Raw genomic sequence first — 19,000 nt, 5'->3', positions numbered from 1 at the left:
TTGCCTGACAGATCTGTAGGATACCCAGAGTATCTCCTTTCAGACAAGCAAAGAGATGGTAAAATTTTGGGTTGCTTTTTTCCCCAGAGATTTTCTGAGGGAAATCCCTAGACAGGGAAGAAATCATGGTCTGCAAATGGGTTCAAACCAGTAAGATGGAGAAGAGAGAATCTCTCTTCCGTAAGAGATTCAATCTTATCATTATTTGTACTTTCTACAAAAGTTCTGTTTTTTCCTAAACCTGATGGACTGAATTCTTGCTTTATTTACACCGTTGTGAATGAAGAATAAGAGCTGTGTTCAACTGGAACAAGAAACCTGTACTGGAAACTGAAGTCATGTTCTTCCTGCTTCAATTCTGGAATAATCTCATTGCATGAATCCCTCTTTTTTATGAAATTTCTGCAATTCAGCAAGTAACATCAGACACTGAAATGTAGCCTCAGATCTACGTTTTATTTTGTAGCATAAAATGTAAACCATTTATTGTAAACCGTAAGGATTTCCTATCAGTTAGTGCAACTAAGTGTTACGCCTGAATAATGGAAGAGAGTAGATGTTAGGGAGTCATGTTCAACTTGGGTTTTATGGAAATAGATGACAAAAAATCATACTACAACGAAGAGTGTTTCACCTTGAGAACAGTTTCAGATTTTGCCCTAATTGGCAATGGAATTATTAATAACCTGAATCCACTTCCAGAGCTGGCATGTGCTTTGACAACAACTGACCACTATCTTTAATGTTAATTAGCATCATTATTCATGCTTTCACCAAACCGCAGAGGTCTGAGCGGTGCCCTGAGCTGGAGCACCCATGGGTGCTTGGGGAAGGGCTGGCTGTTCCTCCTGCACTCAGTGTGCCCCATTAATGAACAGGTCAAGACCATCCGGATCTATTTAAATGCTCCTACCTCTTTCATAAGAAAAGTACTGAGCTAATCCTGGGGAACTATTTCCCATTTTTATTCTTCTGTCATTTTTAAAGAAGGTTTTAGCGCCAAGAACATTTAGCACTAACCTTTTCCAATATATTCCAAATGCTGGAAACCAGCGGCTTCATCTTAAATAAATGGCAAACTTCTACTTATCTTTTTTCATCTGGCCTGAGTATTTATTTACTTATTTTTAAACTCAAATATTTTGTTCTGATGATGCAGAATTTCTTCACGAAGCTCTGAGGGTGTGGTGTGGCATGCAAGTGCAGGGTTTAAGGTACTGGAGGGGGCAGTGTTAGAAACTGCTGGATGGCTGAAAATGCTTTGTGTTAATTCACTTTGCGGCAGGACCAGATCTGGTAGTCAGAACTTTTCTCCTTTAGTTACTGTTTTTCCCTTTAATTTCATCACACTCTGTAGAAGAAGCACTATTTTTGCTCAGGAAGGGCTTGCATAAGTGGAGGTAGAAGCCAAATGCACAAAATACAGCATAAACCATGTGAATTTGAAGCTCGAGTTGTGTAAAATGTGTTCTTGGAGATGAGAGGCACAGCTGGAATTTGTTCAGAGTGCTTCATGCGAGTCCTTGTGGCTTTCAAGAGCTTTGTCAGGGCCTTGCTATTCTCTTCCTGATCTTCGGGATAAAGACGGATATATCAGTCTGCATCTATTCACATGCTTCTCTCTCAGAGGATTTGGGATGTAATCTGCCCACGTGTGTTCCTCGTGGCCTCGTTCTTTGATTTGCTCATCTCTCAGGAAGAACCACAACCAGACCTCTATTTGTAGTTCTTCTCTGAAATGCCCAGGATGATGCTTCTCCATTGAATGGTTTTCTATATTGCCCCTTCTTCATCATTCAGAATTCAGGATTCAGAAGACCTTGCTTCCAGAACCAAACCAAGGTGCAAGCTCTTGAAATTTGCTCCGGATCACGCGAATGATATCAGCCATGTTTGCCAGTTAAGGAACTGTGCGTTAGGAAATTAGTTCTCCTGGAGGTTCTAGTAAAAACCTGCTTGAGATACTTATATCCAAGGAAGTTTCTGTGGACTGCATTTTTGTGATTACCTGGTTTTATAAAATGGTTTTCTATGCTGATTGTTGTGGAGAGGGTACGCTTTGTGTTGTTCTTTGGACGGGCAGAAGCAGAACGAGGAAGACTTGGAAATCACTCCTAATGCACTTTGTGGTTTGGAATGCATTTTTCAAGCCTGCTTTTTCAGTCTGCAGCAGTACCTGCTTTTAAATAAGCTTCAGACCAGCATGCTTGCTTAGCAGTACATATGCAAGCTAAGCTCCAGGTCCCTCTGTCTCCACCGATTTACAGTGAGGCTCCAGTGGCTTAAGTGGATTTATAGTTCACCAAAACCCCAAACCTGCAAACATTTATATACCTTCTCAATTTAACACAGATGAATAATCCCATGACGCCTGGTGTTAGAGTTCCTCGTAACAATGAATATAAATTGCACCCCTATAAAGAAGGCGGTAGCTGACACAGTAGGAAGACAGCTGCATTCTCCCTAGAGAAGAGAGATTTGCTTGTTTTCTCAGATAAATCAATTGACTTTGCTGGAAGAGTAAACTCAGCGGGATCTGTTCATGTGCATAAAATTAAGCTTTTGCACATTTTACTATACGGGGCCTTACTCTGTTCTGAGATGAAAACTGAACCTTGAAGCTTCGATTTATTTTGGTTCCTAAATGCCTGACAGTAGGACTTTCTGATCCCATCATCACCCAGCAGGTAGGATCCCCCGACTGGTGTGTCTCACGGATCTCTGTTTCACAAAGGAGAGGATCCCAGTAATCCTCTCTGGGGTTCTCAGCATGTTTATTCATTAGACCTAAGCTTTTGCCACTTGACCTCAAGTGCATAACAGAAATCTTAGTGAAAGTCTAGGAGATGTCTTCAGGACATGATGCAGTCACCTCTCCTGCCCATACAGGTTAAGATGGGTCTAAACTTCCTCCCAGATATTTGTCTAATTGATTATTATCATCCAGTGATGGGGATTCAGTGCTCTTCCTGAGCAACCCATTCATGTGCTTCACTGTCCTGATTTTTAGAGATTTTCTTCATGCCTACCCTAAAGCTCCTTTGCTCTCGTTTTATCCATTACTTGCTTTCCCATCCCTATTGAAAACCAAGAATAGTTTAGATGTCACTAGTGTTTTCATTTTGAAAAGCTGATCTCCTCTTTTCCCTAATGATCTCATCCCTAAACCAAAATAACCCACTTCTGACTTTTTTCCCCCCGCATATTTTACAAATGTGCTGCCGCTTCTTCTCAGCTTTTTAGAAATGCTAGCTGGGTAAGAAGACACGAGGTCTCTAAGGGCCATTGTATATATCTAAATATGTGTATTGGAGCTGTACAGGAAGATTTGAATATCATTTCAAGTAACACCAATGCAGATTGATGACCATGGTTTCATTGAGGTTACTGCAAAAGAAAACAGACACCAAACACTAAAAACTGATGTAATATAAATGTAGAATCATAGAATCACAGAATGGTTAGGGTTGGAAGGGACCTTAAAGATCATCTAGTTCCATGTATGTCTATGTATGTATGTATGTAAATGTATGTCTGTTTTCCAGTGTTCTTAGTAAGCATCACCCCACAGCGTTTGTTAGAATTGGCAGATATTTTGACAAACAAGCATAGGATGAATAGCTCCAGCCGCTAAATTTCTGCTCATTTGCTGCTTTGGCAGGGGAGTTCCACTGTGGGTTCGAGGATGGTAACATTTGCCTTTTCACTCAAGATGACACGGACAATTTCGACTGGACAAAACAAAGCACTGCCACTAGAGACACAAAATACACCCCAAACACGGGGCCGAACGCGGATCGGACTGGCTCCAAGGAAGGTAAGCTCCAGCGGTGTGCCTGGTCCCCCTGCGAGGGACCGGTCCAGGACAGCCACTCCAGCCAGCCACGTCGTTTTTCCTGATCATACGACGAATAAGCAGACTTCCAGGACCTCTAAAAGAAATTGCCAGTGCTGAGGCGTGCGGCTGGTCCCAAAGCACCACCCACTAAGGGTGCCATTAACCATCTTGTATTGTTTCTGTTGTGCCGTTTCCAAAGCGTTTGCTTTCATGCAATAGCCTAACGGGGAAATATTCTGGCAGTCTTGAAATATTCTTCTGGTTTATGTCATTTAAATTATTACTTGGACTCTCCCAGACTGTCACAATGAGACTTTCTTTTTGCCCCGTTGTTACTTTGGGTGTTGCTGAAATGTGTAATTTTCAGTCTGCTACCCCGGTTAACAGAAGCGTGCCATCTTGGCTGCAGGCTGTATTTCCTTTTGAAAAGGCAGACGTATTCTGCTGAATTTATCACGTACTGCAGTAACTCATGCTATTTTATTCTGTGCCCCCTGCTTGCACTACCAAAGGGGAAAAAAAATCACGCTGCATTGTGTTTGCTTGGTTGGATTAAGTAAAGACTATCTGTTGTTGGCAGAGTCCAAGAGCAGAATAAATGAATATTGGCTGTTTCATGAAAGTGAGCTTTCAAACATGTGATTGACATGGCCAGTTGAAAATGTACCTTGAAAGGTTTCCATCGAGGTATTTTCTCTTTATTTTACAAGTCCTCCCCACTCACTGCTTATGGGACCAAACCATAACCTTGAGACTAAGGCCTGAACCCCATCGTAAAAGCTTTTTTTCTTTTCCTGCACATAGTGTAAGATCGATTTAAAGTTGTTTACGAGGACTGACCTGCTAGCCCTGATTTTACTCTTGGTAGAAAACATCTTTGAAGCAGTTGTGGAAACTGCATGGGCTTAATGCAGAAGTAGTATGTCCCAGAAACCATGGTGATATCAGATGAACATGAAAAATGCATCAAGATGCATGAGAGCCCCGGCGTCTTCCAGCACGTGTACGTGCTGGATTGTGAAGGCTGCAACCTAACGCTCTCCGTTTGGACTTCCCCTAGGTTTCTACATGTACATTGAGACGTCGCGCCCCCGGCTGGAAGGAGAAAAGGCCAGACTTGTTAGTCCTGTTTTCAGTGTCGCTCCAAAAAACCCTTACGGAGCTACGAACACAGCCTATTGTTTTAGCTTCTACTATCACATGTATGGACAGCACATAGGTGAGAGAAAGCCAGCGACCTTGTCTTTTCACTTTGGGAGAAACAGCATCCACTTGCGTGAAAGAAAAGCGGGGGAGGATTGTCAACACGTGTGAGGGCCAGTTGCCACCAAAGCGGGCAAGAGCGGTGCCTGAGAGCATCCTAATTGCTGTAAAACTCTGTTTTCCACTCCCCACGCTAACAGGAGCCCCTCTCACAGATGAGAAGTGTTTCATGCATGCGTGAGGTTTTGGGCAGGGAACTTTAGAAAAAGGTGGTGTTTGCAGAGACTTTGCCGGCTGCTAACACAGAATTTTGAGGCAGTTCTTGATAGATTCAGGATCAAGCAGTTAGCAGCAGCACTCCTCGTGCGCTGGCAGCCGGAGCAGCACAGCCTGCGTGCCACGCAGCAGCACGCGGATCCTCTGTAAGAGTCATGAACAATTTGCTCACAAGCTGTGAGTTTATACGTTTTCAACGTGGATCTGTAAGTCTGGGTTTAGTCATAGCTCTTTCAACACACAGGTTTCATTTCTTTGCGTAGTATGAAAAAAAGGGGTGGGGAAAATACTAAAGTATAAACAATAGACAGCCAATTTTTACAAATCCTATAAATCCCTGTGGGGTGCTTGGTACTTACCAGTGTGTCAACAGGCTTTCCAGTGCCAGGCTGACCTGACGTGGTGTATTTTTGTATATATTTCAAGGGCAGGCACATCCTCACCGTGCATTCCGGTAGGTTGCTTCAGGAAAACTTCGCCGGCAACCAGGCAGAGCCCAGGTTTTAAATAGAGCAGACAAGTTCACGTAGTAGTTGGTTAGTTTTCTCTGTACTGCTGAGCATGTGAATGCAGCCCCAAGTCTAAATTCTCCTGGCTCTGCATTGCAGCAGGAGCTTGGCTGTTTGTGGGAAGGAAGAGATTGAGCCATGCTATGCTAAATATATATATATACACACTGCCCTGCAAAGCTATTTCTGGTATATGACAGTGAAAAGTAAAGTTATGAACTTAAAGGCTCAGAGAGTTTTTTTCTGGAATGTCTTAGGGTTAGGGTAAAGTGTGGAGGCTGACATCTGCCCAGAGACCAGTGACCTCTCATTGGTACGATTTGAGGGTTTGTTCTCCTGGGCTGCCTTTTCAGCAAGTGTCTGCATCCTTAGCTTTTTTTGCTGAAACCGCCCTTTCTTGTTTATGTGGAATTTCTTGGATCGACATGTATAATCTTGGCTGATGAAGGAGCTGACCCAGAGGTGAGGATGGTCACAATGATGATTAGTGGTCATAGTTACACAGGATGTGTTCGTGGCCATGTGGACACCTAGTTGTTGAAACCCAAAATTGCTCAATATCTCTTTGTTCCATAAGGTTACAAAGTACAGTTACCATCATTTTAGCTAATATTCACAATTATCTACTTTTGCATATGTTTGTACAAAATTACTTTTTATGTCTTGAAAGACTAGACTGACAGAAAAAGAGGAAATTAATAGCTACACCATGTGTTTGCAGACACATACATGCCTACCAAATTCACTGTTTTAATTCCTCCTGAAAAATTGTTACAGAACACGAGACTACAACATGCAAACAAGAAATAAATTACAAAATGAGCAAATATATATACCATTTGATTCTCCAGATGTGAACTCTATCATTGAAATCGTTCACATGAGGATAATGAAGAGATAAGAAAACCTAATGAGTGATGATATTCCAAGACTTCAAGGATTTAAGCACATGATTATGGTATGAAGAGTCATAGTCATGAGGTGACTACTTGAATGAGTTTTTAAAGGTTTGTGTAAAGGGTTAGGAAAGGGATTATTATAACACAATGATTTGCCCAGACGAATCAAACCTTGCCATGACACAGGGTTTCAGACGATGTGCCCTTGCAGGAAAGATGGCCACCAGCCTCCTGGACTGCGTCAGCATGGGCAGCAGGTCCATGGAGGGTCCTCTCCCTCTGCTCAGCCCTGCTGAGACACAGCTGGGGTGCTGGGCCCAGTGCTGGGCTCCCCAGGACAAGAGACCTAGGGCCAAATGAATGGCCACAGAGTTTCTGAAGGGACTGGAGAATATCTGGGGAGAGGCTGAGACCTGGGACTGCTCAGCCTGCAGAGGAGAAGGCTCTAGGGGATCTCATAGAGTCATAGAATTGGTTAGGTTGGGAAAGACCTTGAAGATTGTCAAGTTCCAGTGTCTCTCCACCCTCTGCAGGAAGAATTTCTTCCTGATGTCCAATCTCAATCTTCCTCTTTCCATTTAAACCTGTTATCCCTTGTCGTGTCACTCCCTGCCCTTGGAAAAAGTCCCCCCCAGCTTTCTTGTAGCCCCCCCAGGCACTGGAAGGGGCTCTAAGGTCTCCCCAGAGCCTTCCCTTCTCCAGGCTGAACCCCCCAACTCTCCCAGCCTGTCCCCATAGCAGAGGGGCTGGAGCACCTCTGTGCCCTCCTCTGGACTCGCTCCAACAGGTCCATATGTATCTCTATGATTTCCAAGCAGCATTAGGATTGTTATTCCCCTGCCTCAGGGGCAACATACTTTATTTCCAAAACAGTTTCAGTGTTCATCAGAATGTTTCTGCATTTCCAACAAGGTTTAAGAAGATCCCTAGTAAAATGGAAAACCATCCTGGCATGATGCTCTGTTACTGGTGTGGACTGGTCTTGGGGGCTTGGAGGAAGATACTTCATCCTCCATTCTTAAAATAGAGTGACCCCAGTGACATCAATTTGAGAATATGGCTGTTGCACTATAATGAAAACAAACAGCCTACCAGTTTATCCAGCTCGGGTCTTCAGTGTCTCAGGAGAGAGGCTGAAAATTTCTGTAGCGATAAGGAGAGGTACTGAGGAGTCTCTGCAGAGAGCACAGCAGAGATCTGAGATTAGCGCTTACGCTATAGCACGGCTCTGACGAGATAAACAGGGACCTACATCCCATGCCATGGCAGTTAGATTCCGAAAGATAAAGTGTTTCTTTACCTGAAATAGATGGCTCTTACTTACAAGGCAGATTGTAATTCCAGACGGATCATACAGAGCTAACTCTGAGAGTGCTGGCTGCCAGAGGAGGTGCATGCGCTTCGCTCCGCATCCTTCCAAGGCAGAACGTAGGTTACCCCAAAAACATAAGAAAAATAGGAGTCCCCATTACTTGATTTGCAGCAAACAATAAGCAATTGTAGAGGAACAAGAAAATGAAGAGTCAGTGTCCTTATTGTGTCTCTGTGTTCAGACAGAAAGAGGTTGTATTTCCATTATAGCTGTCACCATCTTTTAAAACAATCTATATTTCTGATTTTTCCATCTGCACCCCAAAATGGGGCATTTCTAATTCACACGCCAAGAATAATAATTTTTCTTGTCATTAGAGAGCCATCATGAAACAAAAAGTGGAAGCAGAACGTGTTGTCAGAGCACACTGTGGAAGCTGTTGGTGTTTGCAGTGATGAGTGCTCAAAATGCCATCCCAGCGTTGCAGCTGGAGACGTCTCCAGACCACCCTGTGCTCTTGGCAGGGTGCTGTCAGGAAGTGAACTTTACTCCTTAATTCACAGGTGTTTCTGTCTCCTACTCAGGAGTCATAGAATCATGGAATCCCAGGATGGTTTGGGTTGGAAGGGACCTTCAAGCCCACCCAGTGCCACCCCCTGCCATGGGCAGGGACACCTTCCATAGCCCAGGTTGCTCCAAACCTCATCCAGCCTGGCCTTGGACACTCCCAGGGATGGGACATCCACAGCTTCTCTGGGAACCTGTCCCAGTGCTCCCACCCTCTGCAGGAAGAATTCCTTCCTGATGGCCCATCTCAATCTCCCTCTTTCAGTTTAATCCTGTTACCCCTTGTCCTGTCACTCCCTGACCTTGTAAAAAGTCCCCCCCAGCTTTCTTGTACCCCCCAGGCACTGGAAGGGGCTCTGAGGTCTCCCCGGAGCTTCCCTTCTCCAGGCTGAACCCCCCCAACTCCCCCAGCCTGTCCCCAGGGCAGAGGGGCTCCAGCCCTCGGAGCATCTCCGGGGCCTCCTCTGGACTCGCTCCAACAGCTCCGTGTCCTCCTGCTGTTGGGGCCCAGAGCTGGAGCAGAACTGCAGGGGGGTCTCCCCAGAGCGGAGCAGAGGGGCAGAATCCCCTCCCTCGCCCCCCTGGCCACGCTGCTCCTGGTACAGATGAGTCAATTGGTTACCCATTTCTCTGGAGTTTGGTGTGGTTTGAAATCTCTAGACAAATTCTTGCTGGACACATCTCAGTGTGAACCCTCTAGCCAACCCATCCTCCCACACAGCATCAGCTTTGCAAATGCTACGTAGTTTTTCCAAATCCATATTGGCAGAATTTCATGGATAAGCATCTGTTGCAGGTGCCATCAGTTAAGGTTGCAGCGACGCTGCGGGCAGATGTGTGTGCGTATCTAGCAGTGAGGGTCAGGCAGGTACATCCATCCCGACTGACTTGCTGGGCAACGGCTGAGCATGCCTGGTACCGTAACGGCTAGTTTATACTTTAAGTAAGACTGGTATCATTCTGCTATTAATTTGAAGAAATCACGTGACACAGGCTGCGTATGCTATGAACAATCTTAAATCTCTGCATCCTCGGCAGTGATGGAATTACATGCTTTTCATACCTAAATTATTCAGCTATTCCAAACAGCCCTGCGGCACAGGCTGTATCAGCCTGCACAAACAAGTGACACAATTAGCCAGCAATTCACCCCCTGATACGGGCATTGCTTGTTGGCTTTTACAAAAATAGCGTATTACTCTTATTTTATAACTTCAGGGAGTCTTGTCTAAGACCCAGCCTTTTTTCAGACCGTAGACCCAGCACAGTTGTTGAAATAAGTCTGGGAGAGAAGCAGATGGGAAGGAAGGGAGAACTGTGGTAGGTGAATAATATAAACCTTGCCCAAGAGCTGTTGTTGCTGTTTGGAAGAGGCCTGCGGCTGAGCAGCCGCTTGCTGCAAGCAGCCCCGCGCAGCCCTGCGACGTGTCACTGGGCTGGGCTGCTCCAGGGAACCCTCCCGAGCAGGTCCCTCCTCGCAAGCCCTTTCTATTCCAGGTCTTTTTTGTTTCGCCCAGTAGCGTGCGCGTAGGCAGAGAACGTCCTCGTTAGAAGCCGTGTTTCCTTTGTGCTGCTTCTGCACCCTCCCCTGCATTTGAAAAATGAAATGCTGCAGTGGGAGACAGGTGGGAGACACGGTGCCGCCCAGTCACTCCGGCGAGCATCGCTTCCCCACCTCCTTCCAAGAAGATGTATGGCCTCATTCTGGGCACCCTGGTGCAACAGCCGTGATGAGAATATTTGCTGCTCCATTATGCGTTTAGCCTTATGTTTTGCAAGGGACTGAGTTTTGCCATTGCTAGAAATAAGAACTTTTTTATTAGCAGGAGCTGAGTCACTGTGCAGCTGCCTCAGATCTGAGAGGTCTCATTGCAAATATAATTTGTATGAGTTTCCCAGCTGCCATGCCTAACACCCTAAGAAAACAGGAGTCTTATGTGAATCTGACTGTCCAAACTTTCCCACGTGAAGGCAAATGCAGTGATTTATGTAGTACAGAGAGACACCACTGCCCCACACCTCTGCAGGTAATGCTGGTGGGCAAGGAACAGAATCTCCAAATTATGTCAATTACTGAACCCAGATAAATGAAGGCAACGAATTCTTTTGGTGCACCAGGATAGTCTGGATTCTGTTCATGGTTAACCAGAGAGAAGGGCTGCTGCATTCAGACCATCTGATACCTGTTGCAGGCAACGTCTGTGCTGGAACCAGTAACCTGACGGTCAAGGGTGGGGAAAGACCCAGGTCTAGGGGGGGTTTTCTCCCAGTGAGGAGACTTTACTGAGGTGATTTTGACCCAGAGGATTATGTTTGCCTTCAAAAATAATCTTTATCAGGAGTAAGGGCATCACATCTACCTCTGAGATAGATTTGCCAGGCACTGTGGCACTCCATTCATTAAACTACAGAGTAAATAAGAAGTTGGACAGTCTTTGTAAGCAAGAACTAAGCATGAAGCAACCAAGTTGCTTATTTATCCTTGGGTAAGAAGGTTATAAATATCTCATTCACACAAAAACACAGAAAACTTCTTTTTGCTCCTCTCAGCCTGGGAAGCCTCATGTCCTTGCTGGGCTGCAGGGAGCAGCGGGTGCAGTGCCCTGCCTGCAGATGGGGATCCCACCCCTGCGCGCCCAGTTTCCTCCGCTGTGAATTCACATCGCCAGCACACACTGTTCCCAAGCCTAAAGGTTTGGAATTCACGACAAGAATCTCTCCACATCCACTCAGAGGCCCATGCAAAATGGGAAGGGGGGAATGAGGAGGGGACTTGCTGCTGTATCCAGCCCAATATCCATCAGAGAGCCTAACCAATTCCAGTTCTCCACCTCTCTTTCAGGAAGCTTGAACGTTTACCTGCGGTTGAAAGGTCAGACGGCGATAGAGAACCCGTTGTGGTCTTCAAGTGGAAATAAGGGGCAGCACTGGAACCAAGCCCGCGTCAATATAAACCCCCCAACTTCATTTCAGGTAGGGGCTTGTGCACGGCACACTGCGAACGGGGGTATTTGGGTTTCGGAGGCGGTGGGGGGGGCAGCCTGTGTTTATGCTGACCCTTTCCTTCCGACACAGGATTTCACAGCTTCATTTCAGCTCTGAAAGCTGCTTTATGGACAGATAATTGCTTTCCTTGCTTTAAATAGGTGAGCACCGTAGAGCTTAATAATACGCACTTTAATGGCAGAACAGCAGCTCTTTGCTTGAAGACAAAATGTCTCTCGGTTTTCAGAAGATGCTGGTAGCTGACATAAAATGGTTTTTTATTTCAGATTAGCAGCTGGAATACAAAATTACTTCCTGTGAAAAAAATATTTGGGGTCCCTGGTACAGTGCCTGTGTTAGAGGTCTCTTGAAACAGATGCTTTTTCTGCAGAAGAGGGAGTGTCGCTGAGTCTGTGCTGGAAGGTACCCAAGCATCGGTGCTGCCTGCGCAGACCTGGTAGAGCCGAGCTGCGCGCCTGTTCGCTAGGCACGTGCAAGTCACGGCAGGTTTTCACACGTTTCGTTGTCGGTTTGACAGCGAGATGCCGATGGGCTGTTACGGGCAGTTCTCCTTCACCCTGGGAGCTGTTTGCAACTGGAACAGACCCAAAAAGGCAGCTGCCACTTGTGTTTGAGGCTGGGAGTGTCGCCGCGGAAGATGGGAGTCACAAGTCACTCCAGGCCCTCTGTCCCCTCTGTGTGACCTCCAGGTCCCCTGGGGCAGATAATGGCTTTTGGGAAAAAGAGTCATTCAGGGCAAGTCAAAACTGCTGTCTTGAGCATGCAGGTTGGGGTTCAGTTTATGGGTGATCGCTGGTCCTGACCCTTTGTTTCTATTTCCACGCATGAGAGGCAATGACGGAAGAGAAATGGGTTGGCGTACGTGCTCACGGAAGCATTGCATGGAGGGAGATTTGAGGAAAACTGAGGGAGAGGGATATGCCAAGTGCAGCCTTACGTGACATTCGAGTGGAACGAAGCGGCAGGACTGGGGAGGAAGAAGGAGAGGGATGCGAGTGTTAAAGTACACTCGGAGTGTGGGGCCAGGTACAAGGGAGCTGACGGGAGTTCTGCACTGGTGAAGTCAAGATAGATCCAAGAAGTGAAGGAGACAAAAATTATTTCATATCTGAACATAATAAATGGACTGGGAAAGGGCGAGAAGAGGTGGCTGGGGAAGCTGGAACCAGGGTGATCGTCACTGTGCCTGAGGGGGATTCCCAAGACCTGGGTCGGGCTTAGCAGAAGTAGGGAGGGATGAGGCCATCAGCTCCACGCAGAGACAAAGAATTTGGCACCAGCAGAGCAGAGGAGTGGAGGAGGGTGATGGGTGCAGACCTGGGGTCACCTCCTCAGTGTAGAGAGCAGGGGAGGAAGGGCAAGCCGGGGTGTCTCCCTTGCAGGGGGACATTCGGGGTGAGGCATTGGCAGAGCAGCCGGAGGCCAGAGCCAGCAGCTCCCGGTACCCAGGTTGCTGCTTCCACTGTGGAGAGCATCACCTCCTGCAGTGGGCCCTCTTGCTTTCGGAAGAGTTACAGGAGTCACCTTGGCTACCAGTGCACCTCACTCGCATTGCTTTTAAACCGTATTCACTGGTGGTACCCAAACTGGGAGCTCCTCTGCTTGGCTTTTTTTCACCTTTTACATTGTTGTTTTTAAAGGCTTCAGCATAAAATGAATGTAAAGCCGTGAAGCTCTGCACAAATACAACAAATAAATGTCAGAGTGGCTGGGACCTTAAATTACTTTTTTAGCAGCTCTTGCATCAAGCAAACTTTATTTTCCGTTTAGGAGTCTAAGTAGGAAAGAATATAAACCTCCCAGTTAAATTTAAGGAGTGTGAATTGAAGTGAATCTTTGCAGTAAAACAGTACACTGACACAGAAATTAAAACTTTTTATGGGTTAATTTATATGGGTAAAAGGTTTGGTTTATACCTTCCCCGTCCCTGTGATATATAGCCAAGTTGCTTTCATGAAGAACTGGAGGACTACAGGGCTTTGAATCAGAAGAAGTACTGCATGAAAGCTGGGTCAGTGAAGCACTCACTGAGTATTTTTACAGAATGAGCAGACAGAAAGAGAGCACGTGGTAGTGGCACATGGCACGCTGGTGTCTAGGAAGGTGTCAGTTTTAGTTCAGATTGGAGCAGGAGCACTGCCACTGCCTTCAGCTACCCTGTCCTTGACACCTTCTTGTGTCAAAGACTTTTTTGGCAGAAGAGGGACTGACCTGCCCTTAAGTAAACGCCCCTGCCAGACCACTGAGATTTTCAGCCCCTGGCAGCGAGTGTAAGGGGCTTACACTCCTGTCATCACGCTGTCCGGCTGGGGCATTCATGAGCCTCCTCTCTACTTCTTATCAGGAGACTGGCCAGGAAGGTAAAATCTGTCTGAAATCCTGTTGGAGAAGCACAGGCTGAATCCCCCGGGGACACTCGGGATAACTCTGCGGACACTATGAGGGCTTATTTCCATTTCCCCTGTTAAGAGCAGAGTAGCCTTTGCTCTTCATGTAAGCCCCTCTTTTCTTCAGCTAAATGCAGTATTTTTAACAACAGCTTTCTAAAGTCACGGACACGCCGATAATAGGTTTTGCGGGATACTGATAGTGGATTCTGATCATCTGGCACCTCCTGCAAATAGCTGTGAACTGCAGGCTGGATTGTGCTCCGTGCCCTGCCAACACTCATCTGCAGTGATTTGTTCCGAGCATGTGGCCAAGCTGGCTAATAGCAACCCGTCTCTGAGGCCCATAAAACCCACTGCCAAATGCAGATTTTAATTAAATGCTGGCCGTTGTGTTTGTATAGAGTCCTTTTGTCTGGAAACAGTGTTTTTCATTATCAGGAAAGATTTGACTTTAAGCTCCCTTGACTGGTTGTACGCCTGCTGCCAAGGAGCAGGAGGGCAAGCTGTTCTCTGGGGAGAAGAGAAGACACTTCCCTCTCGAGCTGAATACTGCCCGTCGTCCGAGGTAGAGTCCAAAAGTTGTCAGGGGGATAATTACTTGAGGCGCCGTTTTCAGACAACAGGGTAAATTATGGAAAAACTTAGTGTTTTCCCAATTACAGTTCCCTGTTGCATTAATATCCACCTTGTTAGGGTAATTAACCTACAGCACCGCACTTCAGTAAAATACCGATGGAGTCTCCTGCTCCAGACGCACGGCGGTATGTGGCGCTCCCCGCACAGACCTTGTCACCTGGCTTAGGAATCATAGAATCATGGAATGGTTTGGGTTGGAAGGGACCTTAAAGATCATCTAGTTCCAACCCCCCTGCCATGGGCAGGGACACCTTCCACTAGACCAGGTTGCTCCAACCTCATCCAGCCTGGCCTTGAAGACATCCAGGGATGGGGCATCCACAACATCTCTGGGCAACCTGTCCCAGTGCCTCCCCACCCTCTCTGGGAAGAATTTCTTCCTGAAGACGACGGGCGGGCTGTAAATACATGGCTTGTAGGCTCAGGCACCTCACGAGGATGCTCAGCTCAGCAAAAGGACGAGCTGTGACTGCGGCCAAGGCTGAGGGACGTGCGCCCCGCGGAGAGGCAGAGCGGAGAGTCGCGTACGTCTGGTGGCATTGTGCACTGCCGTGATACGGTCCTTGGGTGATTCTCATCCAGCTGGACTCGCTGCTGGACCCCTGTGATTTACGGGGTCATCTTCCACTGCCCCGAGTGTTTACTCATCATTTATAATGAAAGGTATTAATTTCAAACGAGCAGCTCTGGGTGAACTGTATTAATGAGCAAAGAAATGTGTCGCGTACGTCTGGTGGCATTGTGCACTGCCGTGATACGGTCCTTGGGTGATTCTCATCCAGCTGGACTCGCTGCTGGACCCCTGTGATTTACGGGGTCATCTTCCACTGCCCCGAGTGTTTACTCATCATTTATAATGAAAGGTATTAATTTCAAACGAGCAGCTCTGGGTGAACTGTATTAATGAGCAAAGAAATGTCGGGAGCTGCCAGAAGAAGAGTTTGCTGAAATCCGTGACAACAGACAGAGCCCATCCGAGTGCCCCAGACATCTCCCTGATGCAGTTAGATCATTATGATGTGTAATTTAAGTATTTTGCTCCAGATGGGATGAATATCTTTTTTTTCAGATCGACTCTACCCCCAAGAGTTAATGTCTCCATTAGTGCCACAGCACGCCCTTACAAAAGACATTGAATTTCATGCATATATTGTTGCAGATTAAAGTTAAAAAAACTTGTCATCTAAGTTAACCAAAAATATTTCAAAGGACTGAGCGGGGGTAGGAAAAAGGGAAAGGAGAGAGAACTGTGCAAATGGTGCTGCTTGGGAAATATACCTTACATAATTCCTTCATCTCTTTAGAAAGGCTTTGAAGTTTTCCAGTCAATAAATTTCTTGTAACACAGGATGAGTCCACTCTGCTGCCAAGCTAATTAATCAGCGGTACGGCAGGACAGCATCACATCGGGGCTGGGGAAGGAGAGCAGGTAGCTTTGGGTTTTAGTAGAATAGTAATCCATAGTCAATACCAAACATCAGTGTTACTGAGCTTGCAACATGCCACCCATCTCCGTACAGGCACCGTTTCCCTTCCCGGGTGGAGCAGTTGGGGTCTCACACTTGGAATATGTGACAGAAAGTGATTAATAGGACCTTGAAATGACAGGCATCCATTTAGCAGAGGTTAAAGCCTTAAAGAGGAATAAAATCTCTACCCTGACCCTCTCTGTGACAAAACACATCCCAGTGTCCCCTGATAAATAGAAAAAAAAGGGATCAAAGCTTCTAGACATGATGATGAGCCACTGAAAGGGGCAGGAGAGGAGCGGGACTGTCACTGTCAATTCCTGCCGCAGCAGAAAATTTGGGAATTTAAAATCCACTGATGAGATCACTGTGGGACCTCAGGGGATCCAAATTGATGTAAGTCCCTTCCTAATCCCTTGGGATAAATTTAGCTTTGCTTTACGGGTGCAGAGACAGCAACCCAGCTCCTGAGAGGTTTCTCCCAAGCTTCCATGGGTCAGGAAACATCCCTCCAGGCGAGGGGTGCGGGGGGCAGCTCCTGTCCTCTTGACAACAGGGAGGTGCTGATGAGGGAACCCAGGGTGGGAGATGTGGGAAGGACTGGTCGGGCCGCCTTCGCCAGCCAGAAACGTCATGTTACTGTGGAGCTGTTGGGGTGTGTTCACGCAGTCTGTTGTCGAGTGGATGCTCAGCCTTCCAACACCTTGCAGGTGCTGTTCTTCAAGCTGTGCCTCTGCAGCTCGCCTCGGGTGGCAAGAATTTCTGGGAAAAACACCCCAAATCTCTTCTTTTTCTCTCCTTAATCCTGCTCCAGGAATATTGTACTTAGAGATGCACACACATTGCAGTTAGCTTAGTGGCAAAGCTGACCTGAAGACCTCAGGTAGACGACCAGGCAGATGACTAGCAGCTCTGCTTTTTCAGGTCATTCTGAAATACAAAACCCTCCATGGGTCACGCATCCTCTGGGTTCACCTTGCCAGTACGTGCAAACTCGGCTGTGTTTTTCTGCACCGTAGAAAGTGTCTGTAAATTAATCCAAGCCCACTGTTGTAGCTGAAAACCATGCAAAATGCAGCTGAACAACTTCCATTTTTCACCCTCTGATCTGCTTGTTCTTTATGTTTTTTGCAGCTCATATTTGAAGGGATCCGGGGTCCCGGGATCGAAGGTGACATTGCTATTGATGATGTATCAATTGTGGAAGGAGAGTGTATGAAATCAGACCAACCAGCCAACAGTAAGTGGCTCTTCCCCACGTGGGAGAGAGCAAATTGCTTCTCGTGGTTATACATTTGAGTCACCTTCCAAAATGGATTTTCTCCAAGAGAACAATATATTGTTTGGTTCAGCTGGAGAGACTTAAAGGGAAAAGTTTTCCTTGGAAGCAGGCTCTGGAGTCAAAACGCCCTTGTTCAGAGGGGAGGATGCTGGTTTGGCAGTGATGCAAGTGAAAGGCTGATGGGCGTTCGGCAGCGGGCTGGGCAGGGCGGCCGTGATTCAAGATGGGCAGACAGATAAAGGAACATTTAAAAACATTCAGGGAGCCCACACAACATGAAATTACTGAATACCAGCGTTGTGATTCCCTCTGGACCTTGTTCCATCCCTCCACGCCCATGTGTGCATTACAATACAGACCTTAACTACACAGCCAGGTGGTTTTTTATCCCAGCATCTGCCTCATTCACTTGGCGAGCGCTATTCCCATCCCCTCTTTGTAGGACCTTGCAGAGCACTGGCCCTAGAAGAGACCAGGGCTCTGCCAGGGAGGTCGGTGGCACTCGGTGTGACAAGCAGAGAGAGCCCAGGTGACCACCATCCCATTGTCCTCCCCGGCTGCCTCCGCCTCGGTGTTCAGGAGAGGTTGTGGTCATGAGCCCTGTATCCTCTGAGCCTTGTAGCGATGCTGACTGTGCCTGGGCAGCTCTTTAATTCTCCCTTTTTCCCCCCTTTTTGTAGATTTACGATCAGGTGCTGTTGGGACATTAGCGCATATACGACTTATCCCAGTTCTCATCCTCATGTCTGTCTTAAGTCATCAGAGGTGACCTTATCCTGGCAGAGGCTACAAAAGATTCACCAGGCACTGGCATGAAGAAAGAGTCTTTGTAAAATGGACATTTAAAAACAATCTACCAAAGATTCCTCCACTGACTGACTCAAAAGTTAAGTAAATACATAAATAAATAATTAAAAGAAATTAAAAAGCACTGGGGACATAAAAGGCATCACGGGAGTGTTAACTCACTATGAACCACGCGTGAGAACGAGATCTGGCCTAAGGAAGGAAGAGACCTTCAGGTGCTTTTGTGGTCAATAACGAATACAGCATCGTCTGGTTGAACTCTCGGAAAAGAGCTATAGAAACCCTTGTCAAAGCACAAAGTCATGGCTGGTTTTGTTTCAAATGAATAGTTTGCTTGTTACCATGGAAACCTAATGGCCTGCCAAAAAAAAAGAAAATAAAAAAAAAAAGGAGGAGAGAGGAAATAGAGAGAAACACCTCACTGTAAACAGGGTATGTGAAGAGCTGGCATTCATTTTCCCTTCAAGAAGGTTTTTAATATAGAGTTAAGTAATTGTAGGCCCTTTCTACTTTGGCTGTCACCTCCCCTATAGAATAACCCTAAATCAGACCTGTTTTAAGACGTTTATGTTTCATTTCTCATGGCTATGCTTGATAACTGTAAGCTGTCTCCTTTTGCATGCATTACTATCCAGGATGTGCGACCTGGGCTTACATATTACACAGGCTTATCGGAGTTTGCTCGCGGCCACTCGAACACCCCTCTCCCCTCCCCAACTGAGTCATCTGTTCTAATGAAGTGAAGAAACCAAACCACCGTCTTTTATAAATTGCCATGGAAACCAAGTGCCTTCAATGAAACAAGC

At 46.5% G+C, this 19,000-nt stretch overlaps 1 protein-coding gene across 1 annotated transcript; it reads left to right on the top strand.

Annotated features, from left to right (window-relative positions):
- Positions 1 to 3,661: 3,661 nt before the first annotated feature.
- On the top strand, positions 3,662 to 18,633 carry LOC104508879 (MAM domain-containing glycosylphosphatidylinositol anchor protein 2-like; the record flags this gene model as incomplete). Its single annotated transcript, XM_010150638.1, has 5 exons — positions 3,662 to 3,817; positions 4,899 to 5,057; positions 11,447 to 11,577; positions 17,240 to 17,345; positions 18,068 to 18,633. Coding segments are annotated over 5 exons (641 nt in total), but the record flags the coding sequence as incomplete, so codon positions are not given.
- Between the last annotated feature and the right edge of the window lie 367 nt (positions 18,634 to 19,000).

This window comes from Eurypyga helias, unplaced genomic scaffold (genome assembly GCF_000690775.1).
Source record: "Eurypyga helias isolate BGI_N326 unplaced genomic scaffold, ASM69077v1 scaffold18594, whole genome shotgun sequence".
Taxonomy (NCBI): domain Eukaryota; kingdom Metazoa; phylum Chordata; class Aves; order Eurypygiformes; family Eurypygidae; genus Eurypyga; species Eurypyga helias.
Note: the sequence above shows the minus strand (reverse complement) of the source record. Positions and strands in the feature narration are given on the sequence as shown.